Genomic DNA, 23,061 nt, shown 5'->3' with positions numbered 1-23,061 from the left:
ACCTTTGTTACTTATGTAAGAACATTTAATTATACATGTAAAGTGCTTAGTACAGTATCTGATATATCAAAAAGTTGACAAACATTAGTTATTACTATTACGCCATGCTTGAAAAAATTTTTGTTTCATTTAAGTAGTTCTCATCACATTATTCTGTTGCTTAAAAACTTTCAATACCATCTCACCACCTGGCAAATTAAATACGGTACTTTCTTTTCTAGAAGCATATATTCTGAGACCACCACGAATCTTCAAAACTGAGAACTCTACTCTGCATGCTAAGATCACCGCAAATCTTCAAAACTGAGAACTACACTCTTAGCATATGATTACTTACATAAACTATGATAACCCAACAGCAAATACAGAACAAACTGATGTTCACATGGAGTCAGCCTTGTGTTGAGCCAACACATCACTGGGTTTAAAGGGCTGCTCTATGAGTTCAACACTTCCAGCGCAAACGGGCTTAGTGCTCAAGATATTTGAGAACACTTTCTCAGCCTGGCTTTCCAGCCTTAATCATCAACACTCCCTTACGCTACAATCACACTGCTGTCCCTTAAGCCAGCTCCGTAACTTCTCTGCTCTATTCCTATTCAATGCTTGGCCTTAGGTGACTCTGAAATGCTTCCCCACCCAACAATTTCCACGATCATTTACACTTCCTACCTATCATTTCAGGTTTATCTCAACTGCTACAACCTTCACAAATCCTTGCTTGAGGCCTTCAACCAGCCTGGTCCCACCTGTCCTCAACAGTCTTAAGTAACAAAGAGTCAACTCCACGAAGGTTAGATCTTGTAACCAGAGGCCTCTCTCTGGTGTACTCTTTCCCAAGATTCCCTAACTCCTCCTTTTTGTAGCTAGTGATGTAAGATGGAGTCAGCCTCTGGGGAAAACCACGGGTGAACCAAAGAGCCTCGGCAAGGCTTAGTCCTCCTGTTCTAGGCAAGGGAAAAGGCCCTTTCCTCCCCTTCCTTTCCTAGGGTTTGACACTACCACCAGAATGGTAACATTAGGATGGGAACCTGAAGAAAAGGGATCAGCAAAGCCTCTCTGACTAACCTGAGAAGATGGAAGCCTTGATGGGCTTGTCAGTGGCCAGGCAAAAGGAGTTCCTAAAGTACTCATGGTCCTGTCAGCTCTGGGGTTTAGGGCCCCGCATAACTGAGCTGAGTGATCAGGCCTGAGAGGCTCCTTCTCGCTACAGTCCTCTGGAACCGGTAAAACTGCAGGCAGCAGTGGCTTTGGGATTCACGATTCAAAGATCTAGGACCCTGAGTCCCAGTCGAGCCTCTTCTGCATTGTCTAAACATGAGATAATGTTTTCTCCTTCGGCAGTTTTTCTAACTTGCCTTTTTTAATAGTTTTTTTCATAGAAACACCCCTTACTAAACTAGAAACTAAAAGACAAGGCTTCCTTACCTTCTCCATATCCCCTACCGCAGGGTGTACACTCTACTCTAAACCTGAATAGTCATCTGCAATGCATCACATGATTATACTGGGACTACAATAAAGTTTTTTTCTTTAATACCTTTAATAAATAAAGAGAACTCTGGTCCTGGGGAGATTTGAGAAAGTTTCTGGCATCTTCCGGACTTTTGCATAATTGATAAATCCTCTGAGAAACAGGAGAAAGCCTAATTTAAAAAAGAGAAGTCAAGAATGAGTTTATAATTCCCATATTAAGTCCACTCCCCAGAAATATCCCTTCTGATACCAATACTTCATCATTTTTCTGCTAAAAACTATCAAAACACAATTGCCTCTAAAATTTCCAAAGGATTTCCACACCAAATTTTCCACTTCTCAATGAGAATACATAATCTCAAGAGCCAAAACAAAGTCTCTTTTGCACATTCAGAATCTAAGTGGTCTAAAAAGGAAACAAAAATAAGATGGGGCCAAACATTTACATTTAGAAGCCTCATTGAGAAGCATTATCAAAACCTACCTTCTCTCCCCTGCCCCGACTCTGGCCTTGCCCCACGGCTCCAGGGATCTTAGTTCCCCAACGAGGGACAGAACCTGCGACCACAGCAGTGAAAGGGTGGAATCCTAACCACTGGACCACCAGGTAATTCCCAAAAGCTACCTTCTGAGTTCCAAAAAAGTATTCCAAGATAATATACTCTTTTTAGAGAGGTTATAAACTGTTTTTCTCAAAAAAAAAAATTCCATCCTTTCTTGCTGTGGGCTTCTTTTTTTCCAAAGACAGTACATAATGTTGTCCACTAGATGTCAGGCTCCCCTTACCTTTACAGCAATTCTCATATTCTCAACTGTATTTCTCTACTCTTAATTTAGGAGTCAGCGGGGAAGGTGACGAGCCCCCTCCAATGGTAGCTCACATACTCCCGGCCCTCCTCCTCCAGAGATGGTCCCTGAGTCTTAGACACATTTTTTTTAAACACCTTTATGGAGATATAATTTACACACCATAAAGTTTACCCATTTAATGTGTACGATTCACTGGCTTTTAGTCAGTTAAAACTATAATCCAATTTTAGAACTCTGTCGCCCCTAAAAATATCCTGTACCCACTAAGGAGCCATTCCCCATTTCCTACCCTCCTCCCATCTCCCCAGCTCTAAGCAATCACTTTCTTTTGGATACATTTTAAAATATACTCAAGGAGTAGAAGACTCTTTGTACTCAAATAGAAATGATTTTTGGCAGTAACCAAGAATCATCAGCACTGAGCACAACATCATCCTTTTGGCACCAAAATCAACAAGCCAGCTCCAGTCAAAGGATGGGTGCCATGTGGGAATGAATATAGGTCAGTTTTGCTAGACATTTCAATTTTGAAAGGTTAAAAAATGCAGGTATTTTATATGAAAATTCTTGATTTTCATGCGAAGACAACTAATAATAATAAAAAAAAAACTTCTTGGGGCTTCCCTGGTGGCACAGTGGTTGAGAGTCCGCCTGCCGATGCAGGGGACACGGGTTCGTGCCCCAGTCCAGGAAGATCCCACATGCCGCGGAGCGGCTAGGCCCGTGAGCCATGGCCCCTGAGCCTGCACGTCCAGAGCCTGTGCTCTGCAACGGGAGAGGCCGCAACAGTGAGAGGCCCGCGTACCGCAAAAACAACAACAACAACAAAAAACTTCTGAAAATAACTGTGGAACATACAAACCACAACTGCAGGCTAGCTATAGCTTATGAGCTGCCAGCTTGAGAACTTTGTACAGACCTGTTCTCTGCAGGAAAAAAAAAAAAAAAAAAAAAGTTCTCTCTGCAAGGGGTTCCAAAAATGACCCAAACACTGGATCCAAATACACTAAGTACATCCAAAGTCTCACTACTTTTTGCTTATCAGTAAGCAGTAAGATAGCAAGAATGATGAATTACAAAGTACTATAAATTCATCTCCCATGAAACTTTAATATATGAAGGAAATCAGCCCATTAAATTTCTTTAAATTATCAACGCTGTCAACAATCAACCTAAAATTATGCTTAATGACTCTTCTTTGGTCTATTCAGGATTTGCTTGGACTTTAGGCGGCTTGGGGGAAGATGAGGAGTCAGACTTTCTCTTAAAGGTACAGTTTAGAGAATAAGCAAGTCAAGGAACTACTCCTCTAAAGTAACTCTCCTGTAGGTCACTTTTAAAAAAAGTTTCTCAGTAATCAAGGGAAGGGGTAAAAATCACTCTCTCTCTTTCCTTGGAATGCCAATGACCAATAGTAGAGCAGATGATGCTACTGGGGAGGTGGGGGATGGCATCATGGATGACTTGTATTTTCTAAGTAAAATTTAGGGTCAGCAATACATGGCTCTATTACCCTGGGTAAAACAGGTAGGTCCTGAATATATTAAGCACCTGTCAGGCATGGGTTCTACACTGTGCTAGCCAGACCCATTAGCAGCCCTGGAACAAAGGATCCTAATCAAGGAGACAACAAAAAGGCCTGAAACAGGAGAAATGTTAGGATAGGAGAAAATGATGTCACAGAAGCAGAGTGAGGCAATTATACCATCTTTAGCAGCTACAGGATGTCTCTGCTATTGTAGAAATGACAGCAGTGATGATGGTCTGTTACTGTATCATATGTATTTTCTCTACAATGAGGAAACCAACAGTATTCACCACACTGCTCATTTCTTTGCTTTAAGATATCTTGGAAGAAAAGATTTTAAAATAAAAATTTAGAGTAATAAGTATAATCTGAAGACCAACAACCTGAAATGGCTGGTATATTTTTTTTAAAAAAATTCCTCCCTCTCATCACAAAATAATTCTTATTCGCAACAACAGCAAACTAAAGAATTCTGGAACCCCAATTCTTACTAGACATAACTTCTGGTGGTTCTTCCAGAAGTTATGTCTAGTAAGGTTATACATTTTCTGTTTTCTACCGATAGATCCAACTGAATATAGGCCACATAGACTCATGAGTAGTTCAGCTGGTTACAATATACCTATAAGCAATTTGGGGTTGAGCTTGTGAATGCTTTGCGGCAATAACTCACAAGGGGAAAACAGATCTATGGACTATAAAGTTATCTTATCAGTGTGCCCCTCTGGCTACACAGGAAATGTGAGAAGTGTATATGGATGGGTTAAGAGAAATTTATCACCACTAAGAGATGTTCTATGAACATTTATATTACTCTGATGGTGACAAGAGCCTAATCCTTGAAATATTTTAAAAATTATACTTACTATTGCTAATATATTACTGTATAGTAAGTGAGATGAGGGCTTAACAAAAGTAATTTTACTTCTAAAATTTAACATAATCTTTCCTCTCCTTTGTCTTTGTTAAGAGCACTTACCTAAAACCAGGAACACCCACCAGAGCCAGTACTGACCATCAAAATATCCAGGGAAGTAAGTGGAAAACTGAAAAATAAAGCAAAATACTTCAGAGCACCTCAGCAGATATAATTTCACATTTTAGCTTAAGAGTTTACAAAACACAAGATTTTATCTTGTATACTAATGCTATTCATTTAGTTCTTACAAAAATTTCTAAGAAGTTAGTGAAAGTATTTTATACAGTACAGATCTGAAATGATTATGATATACGCAAACATATTTTCTTTCATGGAAAAGCAATCTTGAAATATGATAGCTTTCGGCTTTACATACGCCTTGTTTTGAAAGTGCTCAAATCTGCTTGTTTTTAAAAAAAAAATTTTTTTTTTTTTGCCCACGTTATTTTCCCTTGTAGAAATATGTCTTGATGATAACTTTCATTTTGCTTACCCAGTGCCAAACCCAACTATCTGACCTCTTTTCTAATGATCCCTGATTTTGTTTCTATGCCTCCAGCCATGTCTTGACCTTGGAAAACTTTTGTCACATACATCATGATGATCACATTCCTTTGCCAGGGACTAGCACATAATGTTATTCTGGCCAATGGAACTGAGGGCTGCTGAGAAGGTTTCCTAGCTCTTAAGAAGAAAAAGAGGAGAAGAAATAGTTCCCTTTCTTCTGTTGAACACTGTTGTGTTTCTGACGTGATGCGTGAAACTGCCTTGGCCATCTTAACCCTGAGGGTGGAGCAGCTATACTAACATGTTGAGCAGACCGTCAGCTGTCCTCGATGTCAGTGAAACATTTAACTAACCTCCATGTCAGGACTTATTTTCACTGGAAATAAAGTTTCCCCATTGTTTTCTAAGCCATTTTGAGCTAGGTTTTCTGTTACTCAAAAAGCCATCCTAACTAATACAAGCTGATTCATTCAATTCAGTTAAAAGTTTAGTAAAAATAAAAAGATTGGTAACTAATTTGATCTTGTTTCTATTGGAGGCTTTACACAGTATGGACTTTAGCACAGTTTGAGCATTAAATACAGTATTTTATTTCTTAATAAAATAACAAGGTTTATAGAGAAAGAATGAAAAACCTCTTTAGGGCTTGATTTCTTAACTTAAAGTCCATGTTTTAGGTGAGTACACATTAGCCATCTAGGAGAAAAGCATGTAACTTTTATCAGATTCTCTAAGGAACCTGGAATTCTAAAAACGTTAACAATTCCTTTAGAATAAATAACTTTGAAAAACTCCAATGCTCAGTCAACACTCATTAATTAGTTAATGTCAATTTATGATAAACACATTGGTTTTATATATAAAGTTAACCATGGCAGTAAACCTATCCGAAATCAGAGGACACTTTAAGAGACTAGGTATTTTACAATTTTAAATTAACTTCATGCAATGCTAACTAACTGGTAACTCCTACATCACTGAAGATCTCTCTCTAATTTACCTTAGAGATAAGGGCCCCTAATGGAGTAGGGCTTGTTAAACAGTTAAACAGTTTTGGCTCTCCAAACATTATGGCATAACCAATGATGCTACTGATAACCAATCCTGGAAGGAAGGATAGGAGGGAGGAAGGAGGGAGAAAAGAAGAGAGGGAAGGAGAGAAGAAAGACTAAAACTTCAGTAGCATTAATGAGAGGAATGTCTGCTTTTGATGAGATACCAGAGAGGTGACAGAGTCTTTCTTTTATTATAAAAACAACTAATTTCAGAACAAATACATGTATTATCACATTACAAACATTAAAAACAGAGAAAGCAGCTGGTGAACAAGGATAGATGGATGCCCTTGGACCACCAATATTCACTAGATTTGACTACAAAACTTGGGTGCATGAACCAACTGCAACTGATCTAGGTTCAATTTCATGAAACCAGAACAAAGACAAATCAAAAATCATTTTTAAGTGATTCCAAAAACCAGATAAAAAAAATCAAATATTCAAAATTATTCTACTTATTGCTTCTCTACAGACTATCATTACTGTTGCACAACTTACCCTGACAATCAGGATCCACTTAATTAGAGAGAGACCAAATCCTGAAATGGCCCCATACCTTCCTGCAGCTGAAGTGGTCAGGCAAAAAGACAGGAAAAACCCAATCCAGTTAAAGAGGAATGCCACTGTAAAAGCCAAGAGAAAAAAAGAGGTCAGACATGTCCTGTTACCCAAGGAGCAAGAGTGCCCTAAGGGTGCCCTCTGTACTTGCTTCTGCTTAAATGGCTTAGCCCACCCTCCAAAACCCTTATCCCACTTCCCCAAAACATCCATCCTCTGTCTTCCTCCCAAAAGCAAACAAGAAAACACAGTCTCTGGATATCAGGTGTTATATTATTACATCTACTGCTATATACGCTTTCAAAAATGCCTTAATATCACCACACTGAATACTTATGACTTGTGCCCTTTACTGTATGTGTTACACCTGAGTAAATAAACATTATTTGAACATTAAATTAGTGCCCGCCAATAATCTGATTCAAGTAATTCACCTCCTGCTTCTATGAATTTTGACAGCTTATGTAACACGTCACCTCTAAAAGCACTGCATTTGCTTCATATCTTTTTAATACATTAAATTAAAGAAATTGTTGCTCACTTCCAAGTCAGGCATATGGAAACCTAAATGCAAAATAACATCAAGGGGGAAAAATCGGGCTGACTTTGATATATTAGAAAATAGAAGCTTGTAAAATAAAATTCATCGAAGGCATTTAATTCCTATTCCACGGTCAGGAATGAGTAGGAGGAATGCTAAGGGGCCTTGAAGATTGCAAAACTGAAGCTTATTAGATCATGTAAAAATGAAGCATCCCCCAAAACTGCTTTAATTACATTTTGCATAGGTATTCACAGAAATAAAAGACAAAGAGAAAGGATATTAAAAGTGTACTAAGCTCTGAACATCTCAGGAAAAGGCATCAAATATAATGTAATATATTAAATAAAATGTATTAAAATAAATATAATGTATTAAATATATGTAATAAATATAATGTATTAACTCAACTAGTTCTTTTAATTCAGTCATATTCACTCATAATCCAAAGCACTCTGGTTTGTGGGAAGTGGCTCTGCTGCGTGTATATACTTACTGAAAAAAGTTAACATGAAAATCCCATCGTTTCCTATCCTCATCTGGTCAGGATCATCAAAATCATCCCGACCCACAAAATCCTCATCCTAAATGAAAAGAAAAGGTAAATTCACAATAAATTATTTCAAGGCAAAGGAAAGACATCAAGAAAAACAGAGAAAGGGACGAAAGTGAGTTCCAATGAGAAAATATACTGCTTCGGCTCAATTCAAAACTAGGAGCATTAAGGCTTTAACTATATGTTAAAATTTTCATTTGTCTTATAAGTAAAAGATATAATTTTTCTCAGTGAAAGGAATTTTTCACTTTATAACCCAAGTTCTTTAACAATACACTTCAAAAATTATGAAGTTCACAAAGAACTGTTCACTCTTCCTTTTATATATATATAAAGAAAAGAAATATATACATAAAGAAAAGAAAAAGAAATTTTTCTTACACATTTGGCTTAAATTCTAGAATATCAGCAATCCAGGGCCTGTTTAGCCCAGAATATTCGTAATCCTGGGCCTATTAAGAAGATACCATTGACTAGCTCAAGTGCTTTATGAGACTGACTTGGGGTGGGGTGGGGTGGAGCGGTGGAAGAAGATAGTGTAATCATACGTGAAGAGTCTAACAGCGCTGCCCACTGCTCCATAACCATTTATTTATATTGGTACATAGGTCTGAAACAACCTCACTTCCAATCTTGTCGGCAGATAGGATCCTTTCCATCCTAACCTGAAAACACAGTGTTGCAAGTCTAGAAGGAAGATGATCTTGACCAACAATGACACCAACATATGCAACTTACCTTTTCAACTAATTGTAGATAAGTGTTGAGATATTGAAAAATAAATGAATATACACTTAAAAGTAAAAGTGGTAGACTTGTACACAGTACAATGAGGGTTCCTCAAATGAAAAAAAAAAAAAAAAAACTTGAGGGAGAACCAAAACTTGCCCTACACAGAAAAAGGACTGGGAAATCCATAACAAGCTGCCAACTGGCTCCCCTGGGGGATGGGAACTGAAGAAGTGGCAGGGGCAGCTTTCATCTAATTTAACACCTTTCCTCTATTGTTTGAAATTTATATTAGAATGTATTCGTTTTATCTTTTTAAAAATACGAAATAGCTAGTATTATGAATGCATACTAGTAGGATAAATAGGCTTTGCCAAATTAGAAAGTAATTCTGTTTTTTGCATAACTACTCAAAGATGTACTACAAAAATACATGAAGTAATGCCTAATCATATTACAAATGACTTCTAGCTGTTCTTTCTGTCCTTGGTATCTCTACTACCAGGATTCCTCCTACAAACTGTTGCCAGGTTAATGTTTCTAAAACACCATACTTGTCTTATCATACTCATGCTTAAAAACTCTGAAAGATTCTGTGTGACCTACGTGTAAGTCTAAATGCCTCAGCCTAGCATTCAGAAGATTCTACAACCTACAGTTCTGGTCACGAACTCTTTGCTCAAGCAAAACCAATTACTACAACCACAAAACCTGCCCTGCACCTGGCTGATTCACATCTGCTTTCTGAGCTTTTCCTTCTGGAATGTTCTTATCCATCAAAAATCGGGGCCCACTTCAAATCCCATCTTCCCCGTGATCACAAAGTTAAAGTCACAGTTCTTAACGCTCACTGCTCTTGTGCTGTTCCTTAGATATAGGTCTTCGTGGGCCTTTTCCCCAGCTGCATTTTAAGCTCTTGTATGGCAGGAGCATTGCTTTATACAAAGCCTTCCACCTATCCACTGCAAAATACATAGCACATTATATAAAAAAGTGTTCTATATGTGTTGGCTGAATAAAAGAGCCCCTTAAGAAGTTCTTAAATGTGTACAAAAGCATTCTAAAGAGTTCTGTGATTAATCAGAGCTAATCTCCTGGTCTATTTCATGGGACAGTTACCATAATCCAAGAGGTCTGGAGAGTACATACAAGGACTTTGGAGTCTAGAATATCTGGGTTTGACTCACCTATGCTACTTATTAGCTATATGACTTTGGGCAAATTATTTAATCTCTCTGGGCCTCAATTTTTGCATTTGTAAAATAGGGATAATATAATCTCTACCTTGCAAAGTTATTGTGAAGACTGGAAACAACATACAAAATACATGTAAGCATCAAGCACTGTACCAACCACGTTGTTTGCTTCCAATACATGGTAACTATATTAAGACTGTTTTGTCTTTAGAGAGTGAGCTGCATGAGGGGTCTTAGTTTCTCCCTAGCACCTACAAGAAGTGAATGCATTTCACCAGGTAGAATCAGCCTAGACTAGGCTTGTAAACTATTACTTCTGCCCAGCAGTGGTTTTATGAATTTCACCCCTCGTAGTATAAATATGATCTGCGAACAGTCTACTATCCTAAGGCCCGAACTTCTGGGGCTTGTGTCATTGCACTGCCCAGACCGAATTTCTGTTCTTGTTCTTATCTTTTACTCTAGTTTCCTGTCAGGCCTAGGGTCTGGAGCCTTGATTGCCCCACATTTATGGGGACTGGATCCTGCTTTCCTTTCTCTCAATATCTCACCCAAGGCCCCACCTGCATCAGCTTCAACCTGAATGAATATTTATGAAAACACAACTGTATCACTTATAGGCCTGACATCACGAACCAAGAGTGTCCAAAATTCTCCATGGGCTTTCATCACACCCCACCCCCACTCCCATGAATTAACATCAGGCCAGATGGGATCTGAATTCACTGTGCCTCCACAGATGGCATGATCTGGACCGCTGGTGGCATGGGGTTCATCTAGATGATTGTTAGAGCCCTTCTGAGTTTAATTCTATGAAGTTCCACTTATTTATTCTCTCCATAGACTCCCTAGCAGCTATCTACCTAACACCAAAATATTCAGTGTGCAGAATCAAGGCAAAGTTGGTGTATTTCCTAAATCAGCCCCTGCTCCAAGATGTTTCAGCCATGCCAGGAGACTTGAGAAAGTGATGGCAGTAGGAGAGATATAGGGAAAATGAGCTGGCTTGACTAGTGATTTTTCTGCTCATTTGTATCTTTTACCTCATCGTTTTCAGGAAAAGATAAGAGTTTATTATCCCAAAAGAAAATGTATCTGCTTTTAAACACTAGCTGTACTTTTACTAATCAATTTAATCATAAGTAATATCACAAAGTGGATAATGCAAAGAACTTAATTCCCATAAACCAGCACCAAGTAACATGGTAAGTTGGACTTACTCTTCCAGGAACCAAAGGGATAGTAGCTTCAGCTTTGGTTCTCTCAGCTTCATCATAACTGGGCAGTGTGGTAGCCACATTGTAAGATGGGGGCTTTGGAAACCCAGACTCATCTTTGTAGTCAAAATATGCTGCAGAATAAAAAGGAAGTCATAATAATCTGAAGATTAGTTGAAATGAGGAAAAAGAGGATTTCTGCTAACTCTGGCAAACAAAAACCAGCCATTCCTCTAACAGTACATACAGAATAATTGAATCAAAAGGTGTTTAAAGATGAACATAAGACTGGGAATGATTTTTAAATGTATCCACTTTTCAATTATCTAAATTCCACATTCACTTTGCCCTCCCAAGTGCTTCTGAACACTTTTTTTTTGGCTGTTTATGTGGTGTGTTCACAAAAGGCATGTAATATTAATAATGGAATAAGGTAAAATTAAACTAAAAATAATTCACCTGTGTGTTTGGAAATCTGTACCATGGTGTCCTCCCATTTATAAACATGAAATAAACTTGAAAAAAAGTTAAAAGTCATTTCTCACAGATTTTGGCCCTTTTGATTCTTTCACATTATTTTTGCCATGTATTGTTTTCTGTGACATGCCTAAGGTAATTAGGTAATTACAGGTTCAGTTACAGAACCATTATTTATTTGTGTGAAATCTTGCATTCCTTCTTTCTAATACTGCATCTTCATTTTCACTGACTTCTATTATAAAAGAGTCAATATGTATTATTAGAAAAGTTCTATTTACAAATGGATTAAATTTCTATACAATTTTTGAAAACACTTAAGAATTCTGAAAAAATTCCTATACTTCATCAAGATTAACATTTTTCTTTTCTTTTTTCTCTTTGGTTAATTATAACTAACTTCCAATTTTACTGTAGTATATTACTGAAATTATCAATCAATAGAATTCACCTCATTAACAGAAAAAAGGAGAAAAATTCTGTCTTCACATGGGCAGAAAAAGCATTGATAACATACCTATTAATAACAAAAAAACTTAGCAAATTAGGAATACTGTAAAAGAAAACTATGATTCCTTAACCTTCTCACAAATCTCTATGAAAAATCTAGAGTAAGTATCATAATTAATGGTAAATTATTAAAAGCTTTCTCCCCTAAGATTAGAGAATCAGACAAAAATGGCCCACCATTCCCACTTCTAATCAAACATTATCTTAGAGGTACTACTAGTTGATACAATATGGAAAGAAAAGAAAATGTAAGACATAAGGATTGGAAAAGAAGAAATCTATCCTTAACCATGGATGACATAGTTACATATGTAGAAAATCCAAGAGTATCTACAAACTATTAGAATTAATATATGAATTTAGGAAAGTCTCTGAACATATAGTTAATATAAACCATCAACTGTATTTTCATATGCCAGCAACAAAGAGAAAATAAAATTATACACGGACCTTTTATAACAGCACCAAAATACACCAATACCTAGGAATAAATCTAATTATCTCTATATTGAAACTCACAAAATATTATTGAGAGAAATTAAAGAAGATCTTAATAAATGGGAGGGATTTAACATAGACTGGAAGATGCAACATTATAAAGATGTTAATTGATACACAGATTCAATGCCATCCCAACTAAACTTCCAGCAGAATTTTTGTTTGTTTCATCCGTTTTATGGAAATTGGCAAACTGATTCTGAAATGTAAATAAAAATACAAAAAGCCAAGAAGTATCAAGGAAATCTTGAAGAACACAAAGGCTAAAGGACCTAATTACCAGATATCAAGATTATAAAGTTCTGGAATTAAGAAAGTTAAGCACAGGCACAAAGATGAATAAATAGACCTAAGGATAGAATATTTAGTCCAGAAAACAGGCGCGCGCACGCGCGCACACACACACACACACACACACACACACACACTCATTTGATTTATGACAAAGGTGACATTACAGCAGTGGAAGAAGAATGAATGGTCTTTTCAATAAATGGTGTGGGACCAAATGGATATCCATACGGAAGAACAACCTTGACCACTACCTCACACTACACAGAAAAAACAATTCCAGATGGAACGCCCATCTATCTAAATGGGAAAAATAAAATATCAAAGGTTTTAGACGAAAATTAGGAAAATGTGTTACTGAAACTAAAGCTGCCACCTAATCCAATTCAAGAAATTTGTTTTTCTCTATGTCAAAGTAACTATTTTACATACATTACACATACACATACATATATACATGCATGTATGTGTATATAAAACACTGTATATATAATTTCCTTAAAAATTTCTTTTTACTTTTAATTTAAAAGTTAATTTACAAATTGAAGGGTACAATCTGCATTCGCCCACAGCCACAGTAATTCTGAATACATGAACAAAACTGATACCTACTACCTTAAGGAAAACTTTTTTTTTGGCTGCGCCACGCAGCTTGCATGATCTTGGGTTCCCCGACCAGGGAAGGAGCCCAGGCCGCAACAGTGAAAGCCCGGAATCCTAACTACTAGGCCACCAGGGAACTGCCCTTACTACCTTAAGTTGAGGGAAATCAAGAACATTTTTATTTCCCTATTTCAACAGAGTTTTAAAAAATGGGATCCATCAATATAGACACCTCACATAATTTTAAGTTTCCATGAAAAGTTTAACGACAATCTTTTCCATTTTATTTAATACATTCAAAACAAACAAAAATCCAATATTTGTTAGACTGTCCAAATTTATACACCACAAATTAAAACAGGTAAAGTGAGTATACAAAATAGTGACTTGTGCCTTTTATCCCCCTGCCAACATGTGTGCACCACTCTTATTTCTAACCATCAGCCATGTACTTGCCACTCTGCCACAATTGTTTCAGAGAATATGGAAGAGGTTCCATCAAAACTGGTCAATTTTCAGTAATTAAAGTAGAACTGGTTATCATAAAGATCTAATTACCAAAAGTCCTGAACTACTGCAATTTTCTTTCTTCTCCCCCACCCCTTCTAAACATGCGTGTGCAAATTATAAAGATAATCTGGTATAAGATGGGAAGATGAAAGGTTAATTAAGGATGGTTTTAAACTATGAGAAACAAAATGAAAGAGTTGGGAGACTTCTAGTTTTTTTATTAAGAATTTATTAGCATAAAAGAAATCTAACATACTATATTCCAGGTCACAGGTACTAGAATCAAAAAGCAAAACAGGGGGCTTCCCTGGTGGCGCAGTGGTTGAGAATCTGCCTGCTAATGCAGGGGACACGGGTTCGAGCCCTGGTCTGGGAGGATCCCACATGCTGCAGAGCAACTAGGCCCGTGAGCCACAACTACTGAGCCTGCGCCGTCTGGAGCCTGTGCTCCGCAACAAGTGAGGCCACGATAGTGAGAGGCCCGCGCACCGCGATGAAGAGTGGCCCCCACTCGCCACAACTAGAGAAAGCCCTCGCACAGAAACGAAGACCCAACACAGCAAAAATAAATAAATTAATTAATAAATTCCTACCCCCAACATCTAAAAAAAAAAATGATTAAAACAACAGGATTTGGTTTAAAAAAAAAAAGGCAAAACAACTAATGAGCAAACTACAAAAAGAACAGCAACAGAAAAAACAGGTGATCACCTGGTTCCTGAATTCTACCTCCTTTATATTAAGAGTCTCTTGGTATGAAACTGAGTTCCGTAAGAAAGCCACATTGGAATGGGGTTTTATCTGTTTTTCAGAACAGTGACTTTTTTTCACCGCAGACTACAAACTAAAACTAATGTCAAAGATTTCTTAAGGAAAGCTGAAGCAAACACAAACACCAACAAATACATAGCAGACAAAAGCCTCTGGCTGATGCATTTCAAGAGCTCAGCAGCCACCTCACCCTGTTACCTACCTGCACTCTCTGCAGAGATGCTGCTATAAGGTGGAGGAGCGTCCCCTGCAGCTTGTTCCGGCTCTCCAGGCTCTTCTTCATTCTGCAACTAAATAAAAATTTCACATTTTAATGCAATCATAAAGCCAATTAGACAGAGGAAAACCTGAAAACTGGAATAGCCTTTCTGGAAAGCTATTGTGCAATGTGTTTCAAAAGCCTTAAAATGAGCAAATCCTTTGCGAATTATTCTACTCCCAGGAGTTTATCCTAAGGAAGTAATCAGACAGAGGCAAAAAAGGTAGCCATAAATGCTATTGCAGCAAAAATTAGGAACAACCTAAATACCAATCATTGGGGACTTATTAAATAAACTACAGTTCATCTCACAAAGGATTACTAAGTAACCACAAAAATGAAAATGAAGAAAATTCGATGACTTGAACAGATATTCGTGCTGTACTGTTACATGAAAAAAGCTAAGTTTACCAAACCGTATGAATCATATAACTTGGTTTTGAAAGACAGATATGTGATGGAAAGCAGGTCTATAAAGATAAACATCTACAGTTTACACTGGTTATCTCAGGAGATGCAATTAGAGGGGATTTTTTCCTTGTGTATATGTATGTTCTAATTTCTTGTAATGAACATTTACCACTTAATTTTTTCCATTAGAAAAATAATCTAATAATAACAATCTGTTAAGGCAAAGACAAATCACAGTAAAACCAAAGTTTACCATTATATCCAGTTTGTGCATAGAAATTATATCTTAAATAATTGAGATATTTACAAAAACATAAAATTCCACCTAATTCTACATATAACCTCTGTCAATACATCTTCCTCTTCCATATCTCAGTAACTTTCTCACTAGTCAAATCTACAGCTCCAGTTACTTTAGATAACTGACACTGAAAGTGTCTTCCTACCACTGCCAGTCTATATAGTCTATGCAACTCATCTTCATAAACAAAGACATGTGATTTAATTTTTCCACTGTCACGACTACAGCTCATTTAAAAGATGAACTGGCTAAGAGTCAGTCTATTGATGGGCAGATGGGAATATGCTTCAGAGGTGATGGAAGTATTATTACCTGGTCTGGGTGCTGGTTTTGTGAATGTCAACTCCATTAATGTTTAGTAAATGTTATATAAATATATATGATTTATGTAGCTTTCTGTGTCTATATTTTACAAAGGAATTTTAAAGAAAAAATTAAAAACATTAAAAAAAAAGATGAAGTGGCTGAGAATGGGAGTCAATCTGTAAAGTACTAACAGAGTATTTATCAGTGTAACTGACTTGGGGGTCTGCGTCCCAGCTGTGTAACATCAAGATATATAGAGCCAATTGAGCCAGTTGTAAAATACAAACCCCTCTAAACCAACTGCTGCAAAGAACTCTATCCTGAATTGAAACAGAAAAAGAGAAAAGCCTGACCTGTCCTAACATGAAGTAGATATTAAAGTAATATCTCAGCCTCCAATCTCTATGCTATTCAAAATCGGAAGCCAACAAAACCTTTCTGATTAATACTGCCAAGCATTCAACTTCAAATGAATTCTTCTCCCAAATTTTCATCAACATCTACCATCTGGGCACATTTTTTTGAACCCTAGTTATCTAATGTTAAACCTAAGGCATTCCCAAAATAAGTGCATTGTAACATAAGATGAATTTTCCTTTCAAAAGAAAGGAAAGGACAAAATAGCTACAGTAAATCCAAATGTTCCTGGGAGACCAAATCAGTAAATTATTTAAATAGAGTTCCTGGGGCCATGTTCACTTGGAATACTTTTAACATCATCTGTAGCTCTCTAGACAGGGTATTCTCAGCCTACTCCTACCTAACCACTCTTGTGTGCTGCAAAAAGTACAAAAAAGCAGCAAAAAAAAAGTTGCAAAAAGCAGCAAAAAGAGTCAGCAGCAAAAGCAGAGGCAAATACAGACTCACTTTCAAGAATGTTGCCTTAACTTACTGTAGCCAGTCATGTTCTTTATTTAAACCCTGCTTGATATTGTTTTTTTCCAGCTTGATACTTTTGATTTGATAATTCTTTCATCTCCTGAGCTTGGTCAAATAATCATGTTACCTCTGCATAATTTAGGTTTTAGAAAGAAAGCATGAGAATTCTAAGAAATACAGAATTCTAAGAAATAAAGCATAATGGAGTTTTAATGCCTGTATCTACAAGATAGGTTGCCTGTCTCCTAGCAACCTGGAAATGTGAAATTTGATCATTCCACACCAGGGTAACAGATAACAAAGCAAAGAAATTCCAATTGGCTCAGAAACCCCCATTTTCTCTTTGATGAGGAAAAAAGAAACATTTCCAGATGAAAATTTTTACTCCATTAAAATTCACCACTTCAGAATCATATTATTATTAATAGTTAGTAATTAATCATACTAATATTATTTCTAACTGAAAAAACATAACCAACAAAAAACACCCACTATGATTATGGAGGCTCCCCACATACTGGGATGATCCCAGGACCTCACTCTACAGGGTTCCCAACTCTGGTGTTTTCTATAATGCTGGTGATAAATTTAGGCTCCACCAAGAAAGGTGTTTAAAATGAAACACTACGATGTGGGAGGGAAAGAGGCAATCACCTTCAAGAAGTATTTAGTGACCACCATCTGTGTGAATAATAACTTGTTATATAACAGAAGCCCTAACTATACATCTTTTTACACTTTGGGGGCATCTATTGCCATTAATTTGGCTCTGCCAGCCAAACAAGCCAGGCACTCACTAACAGGGGCGGGGTGGAGGGGAAAGGTGGGGAGGACTAGAACTAGAGTGGGCCTTACCTATAAGGCTATGAAATTGGTTACCTGGTTCCAAAATGTATTTTTTAAAATATTTCTTTATTTTTTAAATTTACTTAGGCTGCACCAGGTCTCAGTTGTGGCATGCAGTATCTTTTAGTTGCAGCATGCGGGCTTCTTTAGTTGCAGCATGCGAACCCTTAGTTGTGGCACGCGTGCGGGATCTAGTTCCCTGACCAGGGATTAAACCCGGGCCCCCTGCATTGGGACCGCGGAGTCCTACCCAATGGACCACCAGGGAAGTCCCCCAAAATGTATTTTTAAGGTTCTCCTTTTCTGTCCTTGGGAACCTTTCCTGTGCAGCCCTCCCTGCCATATCCCAGGGGTTCAGGGATCCTCAGGCTCTCCCAAGGCTAAGACAATAAGTGTCACTGTCAATTGGGCTGGCGTTGGAAAGATGCCCAGTCTCTTCTAGCAACTGGGTCAGTGGAAGCTTGAGTGCAACCTACCTGTTACAGATCCCTGGTTGTAGGGGATACTGAGAGACAAATCTGAGAAGTGGTGGGACTTTCTGCTCTCTCCCTACTGCGGGGGGTGGGGGGGTGGTCCTTTGATTGTGTAATTGTGACAGATAATAAATACCTTCGCGGCTCTGGATTCTTCTCAGTCACATAATTTTTTTTAACAATTCTCATCAATTTTACTTATCTCCAAATAAGATTTAAACTGTGGCTTTTCCAAACAGAATTATACAATTACCTATACATGCCATATAAACTACTGAGTTTAATACAAAAGTATGTCTCCACTGCTGACAAAGGAATAATTCAATCATGTGAAAATTCAGATGGTCTTTCTCTTTGCCACTCCCCGGACAGTGCCCTTACTCCCACTTTCCTGATTACCTGCGTTCCTCCTTATACTCTGAGCAGACTCTGTTATGGCTCCCCAGAAGAACCCTAAAACTCTTCCACATTCCCATTTTATAAATATGTCACAATCTCCTATGGTACTTCTTAGCCTTGATCGCCCTCAGGTTGAAAAAAAAAATTACCTACAAATAAGTACTAAAATGCTTTGTCCTCTAGATGTAGCCTGTGAAATACAGCACATCTAAAATAAAGGATGTTTTTCCTTCCTCCGTATCCTATCCATATTGTTGCTATTAGAAATAAGTATATGGTGTTTTAGTTGGACAACAGAATCTCCCATATAGAAATCATACATAGCTCCAGTTCTAATAGAAGAAAACTTGAATTAACAAGTTTAAAGACACGTAAACCCTACAGGTTTAAATTCTTATTTGAGCTCCCACCCCAGTAAGAAGGCTTCCTCATTGCCCTCCCATAAGTAGTTCTAAAGATGTTCTCCAATTTAGAAATAAGCTGTTTTTAAGCAACAGAAGAGCAAGGGCTAGGATTAAGCCTAAGTAAGGGTCAACATTTACAACTGTACAGGACGGCAGTACCTAAAGGCACTTACGTAAAAGTCATTCTTGGATTCTATTTACTAAGAATGGGAGAACAACAAGAAAACCTACTAAACAACAAAGAGAAAAGCCAAAAACTCATAAATCCATGAGAAGAGGTATCAAAATATGCCTCATAATTCACACAAACAAATATGTGGAAAATAATGCTGAACTTATCCGATAAGTCCATAAAGTTACAAGTATTTTCACCACTCATTTTTTTCTTGGGTGAGTCCTATTTAAACGGCAAGAAAATTCTGGTAAGTTTTAAATCACTTCTTTAAGTTAGTAACAGTCTCAGAAAAGCCTAAACTTTAGCTTTAAGTGCTATTTACCACTTCTAATTTTAGAGTTAATTTCTAAAACTTTTACTTAAAATGCAATTTTTTAAACCTCTCATTACCAACCCACTATTTCTGTGTACTCTTTAAATCCCACCAAATGAGACAGTATCATTACCAGAAAGTAAACAAGCACATTTCTTTAGGTAAACAACTGAGTATGCTATTTTACTGTGTTGTTCAGAAACAGCTGAAGTTTGTGAGGACTATAAATTTTCTATTGTATATAGACTATAGTTTTTTTTGTAATTGAAGTATAATTGACATTCAATATTATATGATATTACTTTCAGGTATACATTATAGTAATTCAATATTCATATACATTTCAAAATGATCATCACCGTATCTAGTTACCATCCATCACCATACAAAGTTGTTACAGCACTACTTACTGTTTTCCCTATGCTATACATTACAACCCCGTGACTTACTTATTATATTTTAAAACTGGAACTCTGTACCCCTTAATCCCCTTCACCTATTTCACCTGCCCCCCAACCCACCTTCCCTCTGGCAACCACCTGTTTGTAGATTTTTAATTGTATATAGTATACTGACTATAAAATATTCTACCACCACCAAATTCTTTACATTCAAGAATAGTTCTCCTGGGACTTCCCTGGTGGCGCAGTGGTTAAGAATCCACCTCCCAATGCAGGGGGCCCGGGTTCGATTCCTGGTCAGGGAACTAGATCCCACATGCATGCCACAACTAAGAGTTCGCATGTCACAACTAAGGAGCATGTGTGCCGCAACTAAAGGAGTTGGTGAGCTACAACTAAGGAGCCCACCTACCTCAACTAAGACCCGGCACAACCAGAAATAAATTTAAGAAAAAAAAAGAATAGTTCTCTGCTAAAGGTAATTTTGACAAAGAGAAATTCAACAATAAAAAGACAATCTAATTTTAATAGACATTTCTCCAAAGAAGATATACAAATGGCCAGTATACATGAGACGCTCAACATCATTAGTCATCAAGAAATGCAAATCAGGGGCTTCCCTGGTGGTGTAGTGGTTAAGAATCCGCCTGCCAATGCAGGGGACACAGGTTCAAGCCCTGGTCCGGGAAGATCCCACATGCCACGGAGCAGCTAAGCCCGTGCACCACAACTACTGAGCCCATGCGCCACAACTACTGAAGCCCGCGTGCCTAGAGCCCATGCTCTTCAACGAGAAACCACCAGAGTGAGAAGCGCGTGCACCGCAGCAAAGAGTAGCCCCCGCTCACCGCAACTAGAGAGAGCCTATACACAGCAAGGAAGACCCAATGCAGCCAAAAATAAATTAATTTAAAAAAAAAAGAAATGCAAATCAAAACCACAAGCTACCTCGTCACACGAATGAATATGGCCATAAAAAAAAAAAAGGAAAAAAGGGGGGCTTCCCTGGTGGCGCAGTGGTTGAGAGTCCGCCTGTCGATGCAGGGGACACGGGTTCGTGCCCCGGTCCGGGAAGATCCCACATGCCGCGGAGCGGCTGGGCCCGTGAGCCATGGCCGCTGAGCCTGCGCGTCTGGAGCCTGTGCTCCGCAACGGGAGAGACCACAACAGTGAGAGGCTCGCGTAAAAAAAAAAAAAAGGAAAAAAATCAAATGTTGAATATGTGGAGCAGTTAGAACCCTCACACACTGCTGGTAGGAATGTCAAGTAGTACAGCCACTGCGGAAAACAGTTTGGCTGTTTCTCAAAAAAAAGTTAAACACAGAGTTATAAAAGGATCCAGCAATTCCACTCCTAGACATATACTCAAGAGAAATGAAAACAAATTTTCACAGAAAAACTTATATATGAATGTTCATAGCAGCATTATTTACAATAGTCAAATGGTTCATCAAATGATGAATGGATAAACAAAATATGATATATCCATACAAAAGGATGGATAGGAATAAATCAACCTAACAACAACAAAAAAATGGCGGTAAAGTACTGATACGTGCTAAAACCTGGGTCAACCTTGAAAACGTTATTATGCTAAACAAAGGAACCAGTCACAAAATGCCACATACTGTATGATTCCACTTATATAATGTCTCCAGAAACGGCAAATCCAAGAGAGACAGAAAGTAGACTGGTGGTTGCCAGGTGCTGGGGAAGGGAAGAAAGGGGAGTGACGGACTGCTAATAGTGTCATGTTTCTTTTGGGAGTGATTCAAATGTTCTGGAATTAGACAGTGGCAATGGTTGCAAAACCGTGTGAACACAGTAAAAATCACTGAATTGTACACTTTAAAAAGATGAATTTTATGGTATGTGGATTACATCTCAAAAAAAGAGTATTTTCTAAAACTGCAAATCTGTATAATGCACATTTCATTTAAAATGACACTGAAAACTGACTATTCCAAATCAGTATTTCCTTGCTAAATCAATGTCTATGTCCTTTAATGGGAGGGGATAGGTCCTGATCCCATAAATATCTCCAGAGCTTAACACGGAACACATATATATGAATGGATAAAAAGAAAAAAGAAAAATAACACAATGAATTATAACCTCATCATGATTTTTAAAAAATTCCTTAATATTCTCCTTTCCTGAAAAGAAAAATATTAGGATCAAGAAATTAAAAGATAGTTTGACTAACAATCTGTTTTAAGAGCTGAGAATAAACATCATGATTTTTTTCTACTTTGTTTACCTAAAGATAACTTTAAAAACAAACAACCACCGGATTTAGACTATCCCCAACAGCAGCTCTCATGGCAGAGAGAAAAGATAAATGCAAATCCTCTTAATAGCAAAATGAAAACACAATTAAAAATCAAAATTCACCAAAGCAAAGTAATTAGAATAATGCTTTAAAAAGACAATGGCAATAAGAGGTGAAAAGTATACTACAGTATACCTCCTCAGAAAGGCCAGCAGTTTGTAAAGTTTTCTATTTAAAGATGTTTGTGGTTATCACCGTTAACATACATAAGAACAACTGACGAATATAATCTGGTTTGGAAGGAGGGAAAATATTCTAACTCAGTATTTATGTTAGTCCTTAGAAATGAGAGCAAATGCTACAAACTATGATCACCAATTTGATGGTTTTTCTTCTTTTTTTCACCTGAGGTCCAAATAACAAGTGAAGGCATACCATCCAGAGAGAAAAGAGGAAGGCAAGATAGTAGCCACTCATCACCAACTCCAACTTCATTAAGAAGCCAAGGCACTAGGAGAAATAACTCCTCATCCATGAAGGCACTGAACTAGCCAACTATGGCTATGACAGTGGCATTGTGAGATTTTTGGGTGGCACCAGAAAGCTGCCATCAACCTGCCAACCCCTGGGATCCACATCTTACATCCAAGTATTTTCACTACTGATGGCTTCACCAAGGCACTGTCAAGTAAATGGTGCCCAGTGTTTTCTGTCACCTAGCTTCAGCAAAATCTACAGCCAAGAACCTTCCAGGTTAATGATAAGTGCCCCCCCATCCCTTGCCATGCTTCATGATTTTATAAAGATTGGGGAAATAAGGAACAATCACATGGTTTTCAAATAGGTAAGTCTCTCTGCCCCTGAACA

The 23,061-nt window shown here is 37.6% G+C and overlaps 1 protein-coding gene across 1 annotated transcript in view; it reads right to left on the bottom strand.

The window, feature by feature from the left end:
- Positions 1-23,061, bottom strand: part of NDFIP1 (Nedd4 family interacting protein 1) — a 52,519-nt gene that overhangs the window by 5,756 nt on the left and 23,702 nt on the right. The window contains exons 2-7 of the mRNA XM_030841194.3: positions 14,958-15,045; positions 11,099-11,229; positions 7,894-7,981; positions 6,797-6,921; positions 4,794-4,860; positions 1,541-1,646 (exon numbers count right to left, since the gene is read on the bottom strand). Of these exons, the coding sequence (XP_030697054.1) occupies positions 1,543-1,646; positions 4,794-4,860; positions 6,797-6,921; positions 7,894-7,981; positions 11,099-11,229; positions 14,958-15,045 (603 nt within the window). The 3' untranslated portion in view covers positions 1,541-1,542. The remainder of the gene's footprint in view (positions 1-1,540; positions 1,647-4,793; positions 4,861-6,796; positions 6,922-7,893; positions 7,982-11,098; positions 11,230-14,957; positions 15,046-23,061) is intronic.

This window comes from Globicephala melas, chromosome 3, assembly GCF_963455315.2.
Source record: "Globicephala melas chromosome 3, mGloMel1.2, whole genome shotgun sequence".
In the NCBI taxonomy this organism is placed as follows: domain Eukaryota; kingdom Metazoa; phylum Chordata; class Mammalia; order Artiodactyla; family Delphinidae; genus Globicephala; species Globicephala melas.
This window is presented reverse-complemented; position numbering and strand designations above follow the sequence as displayed.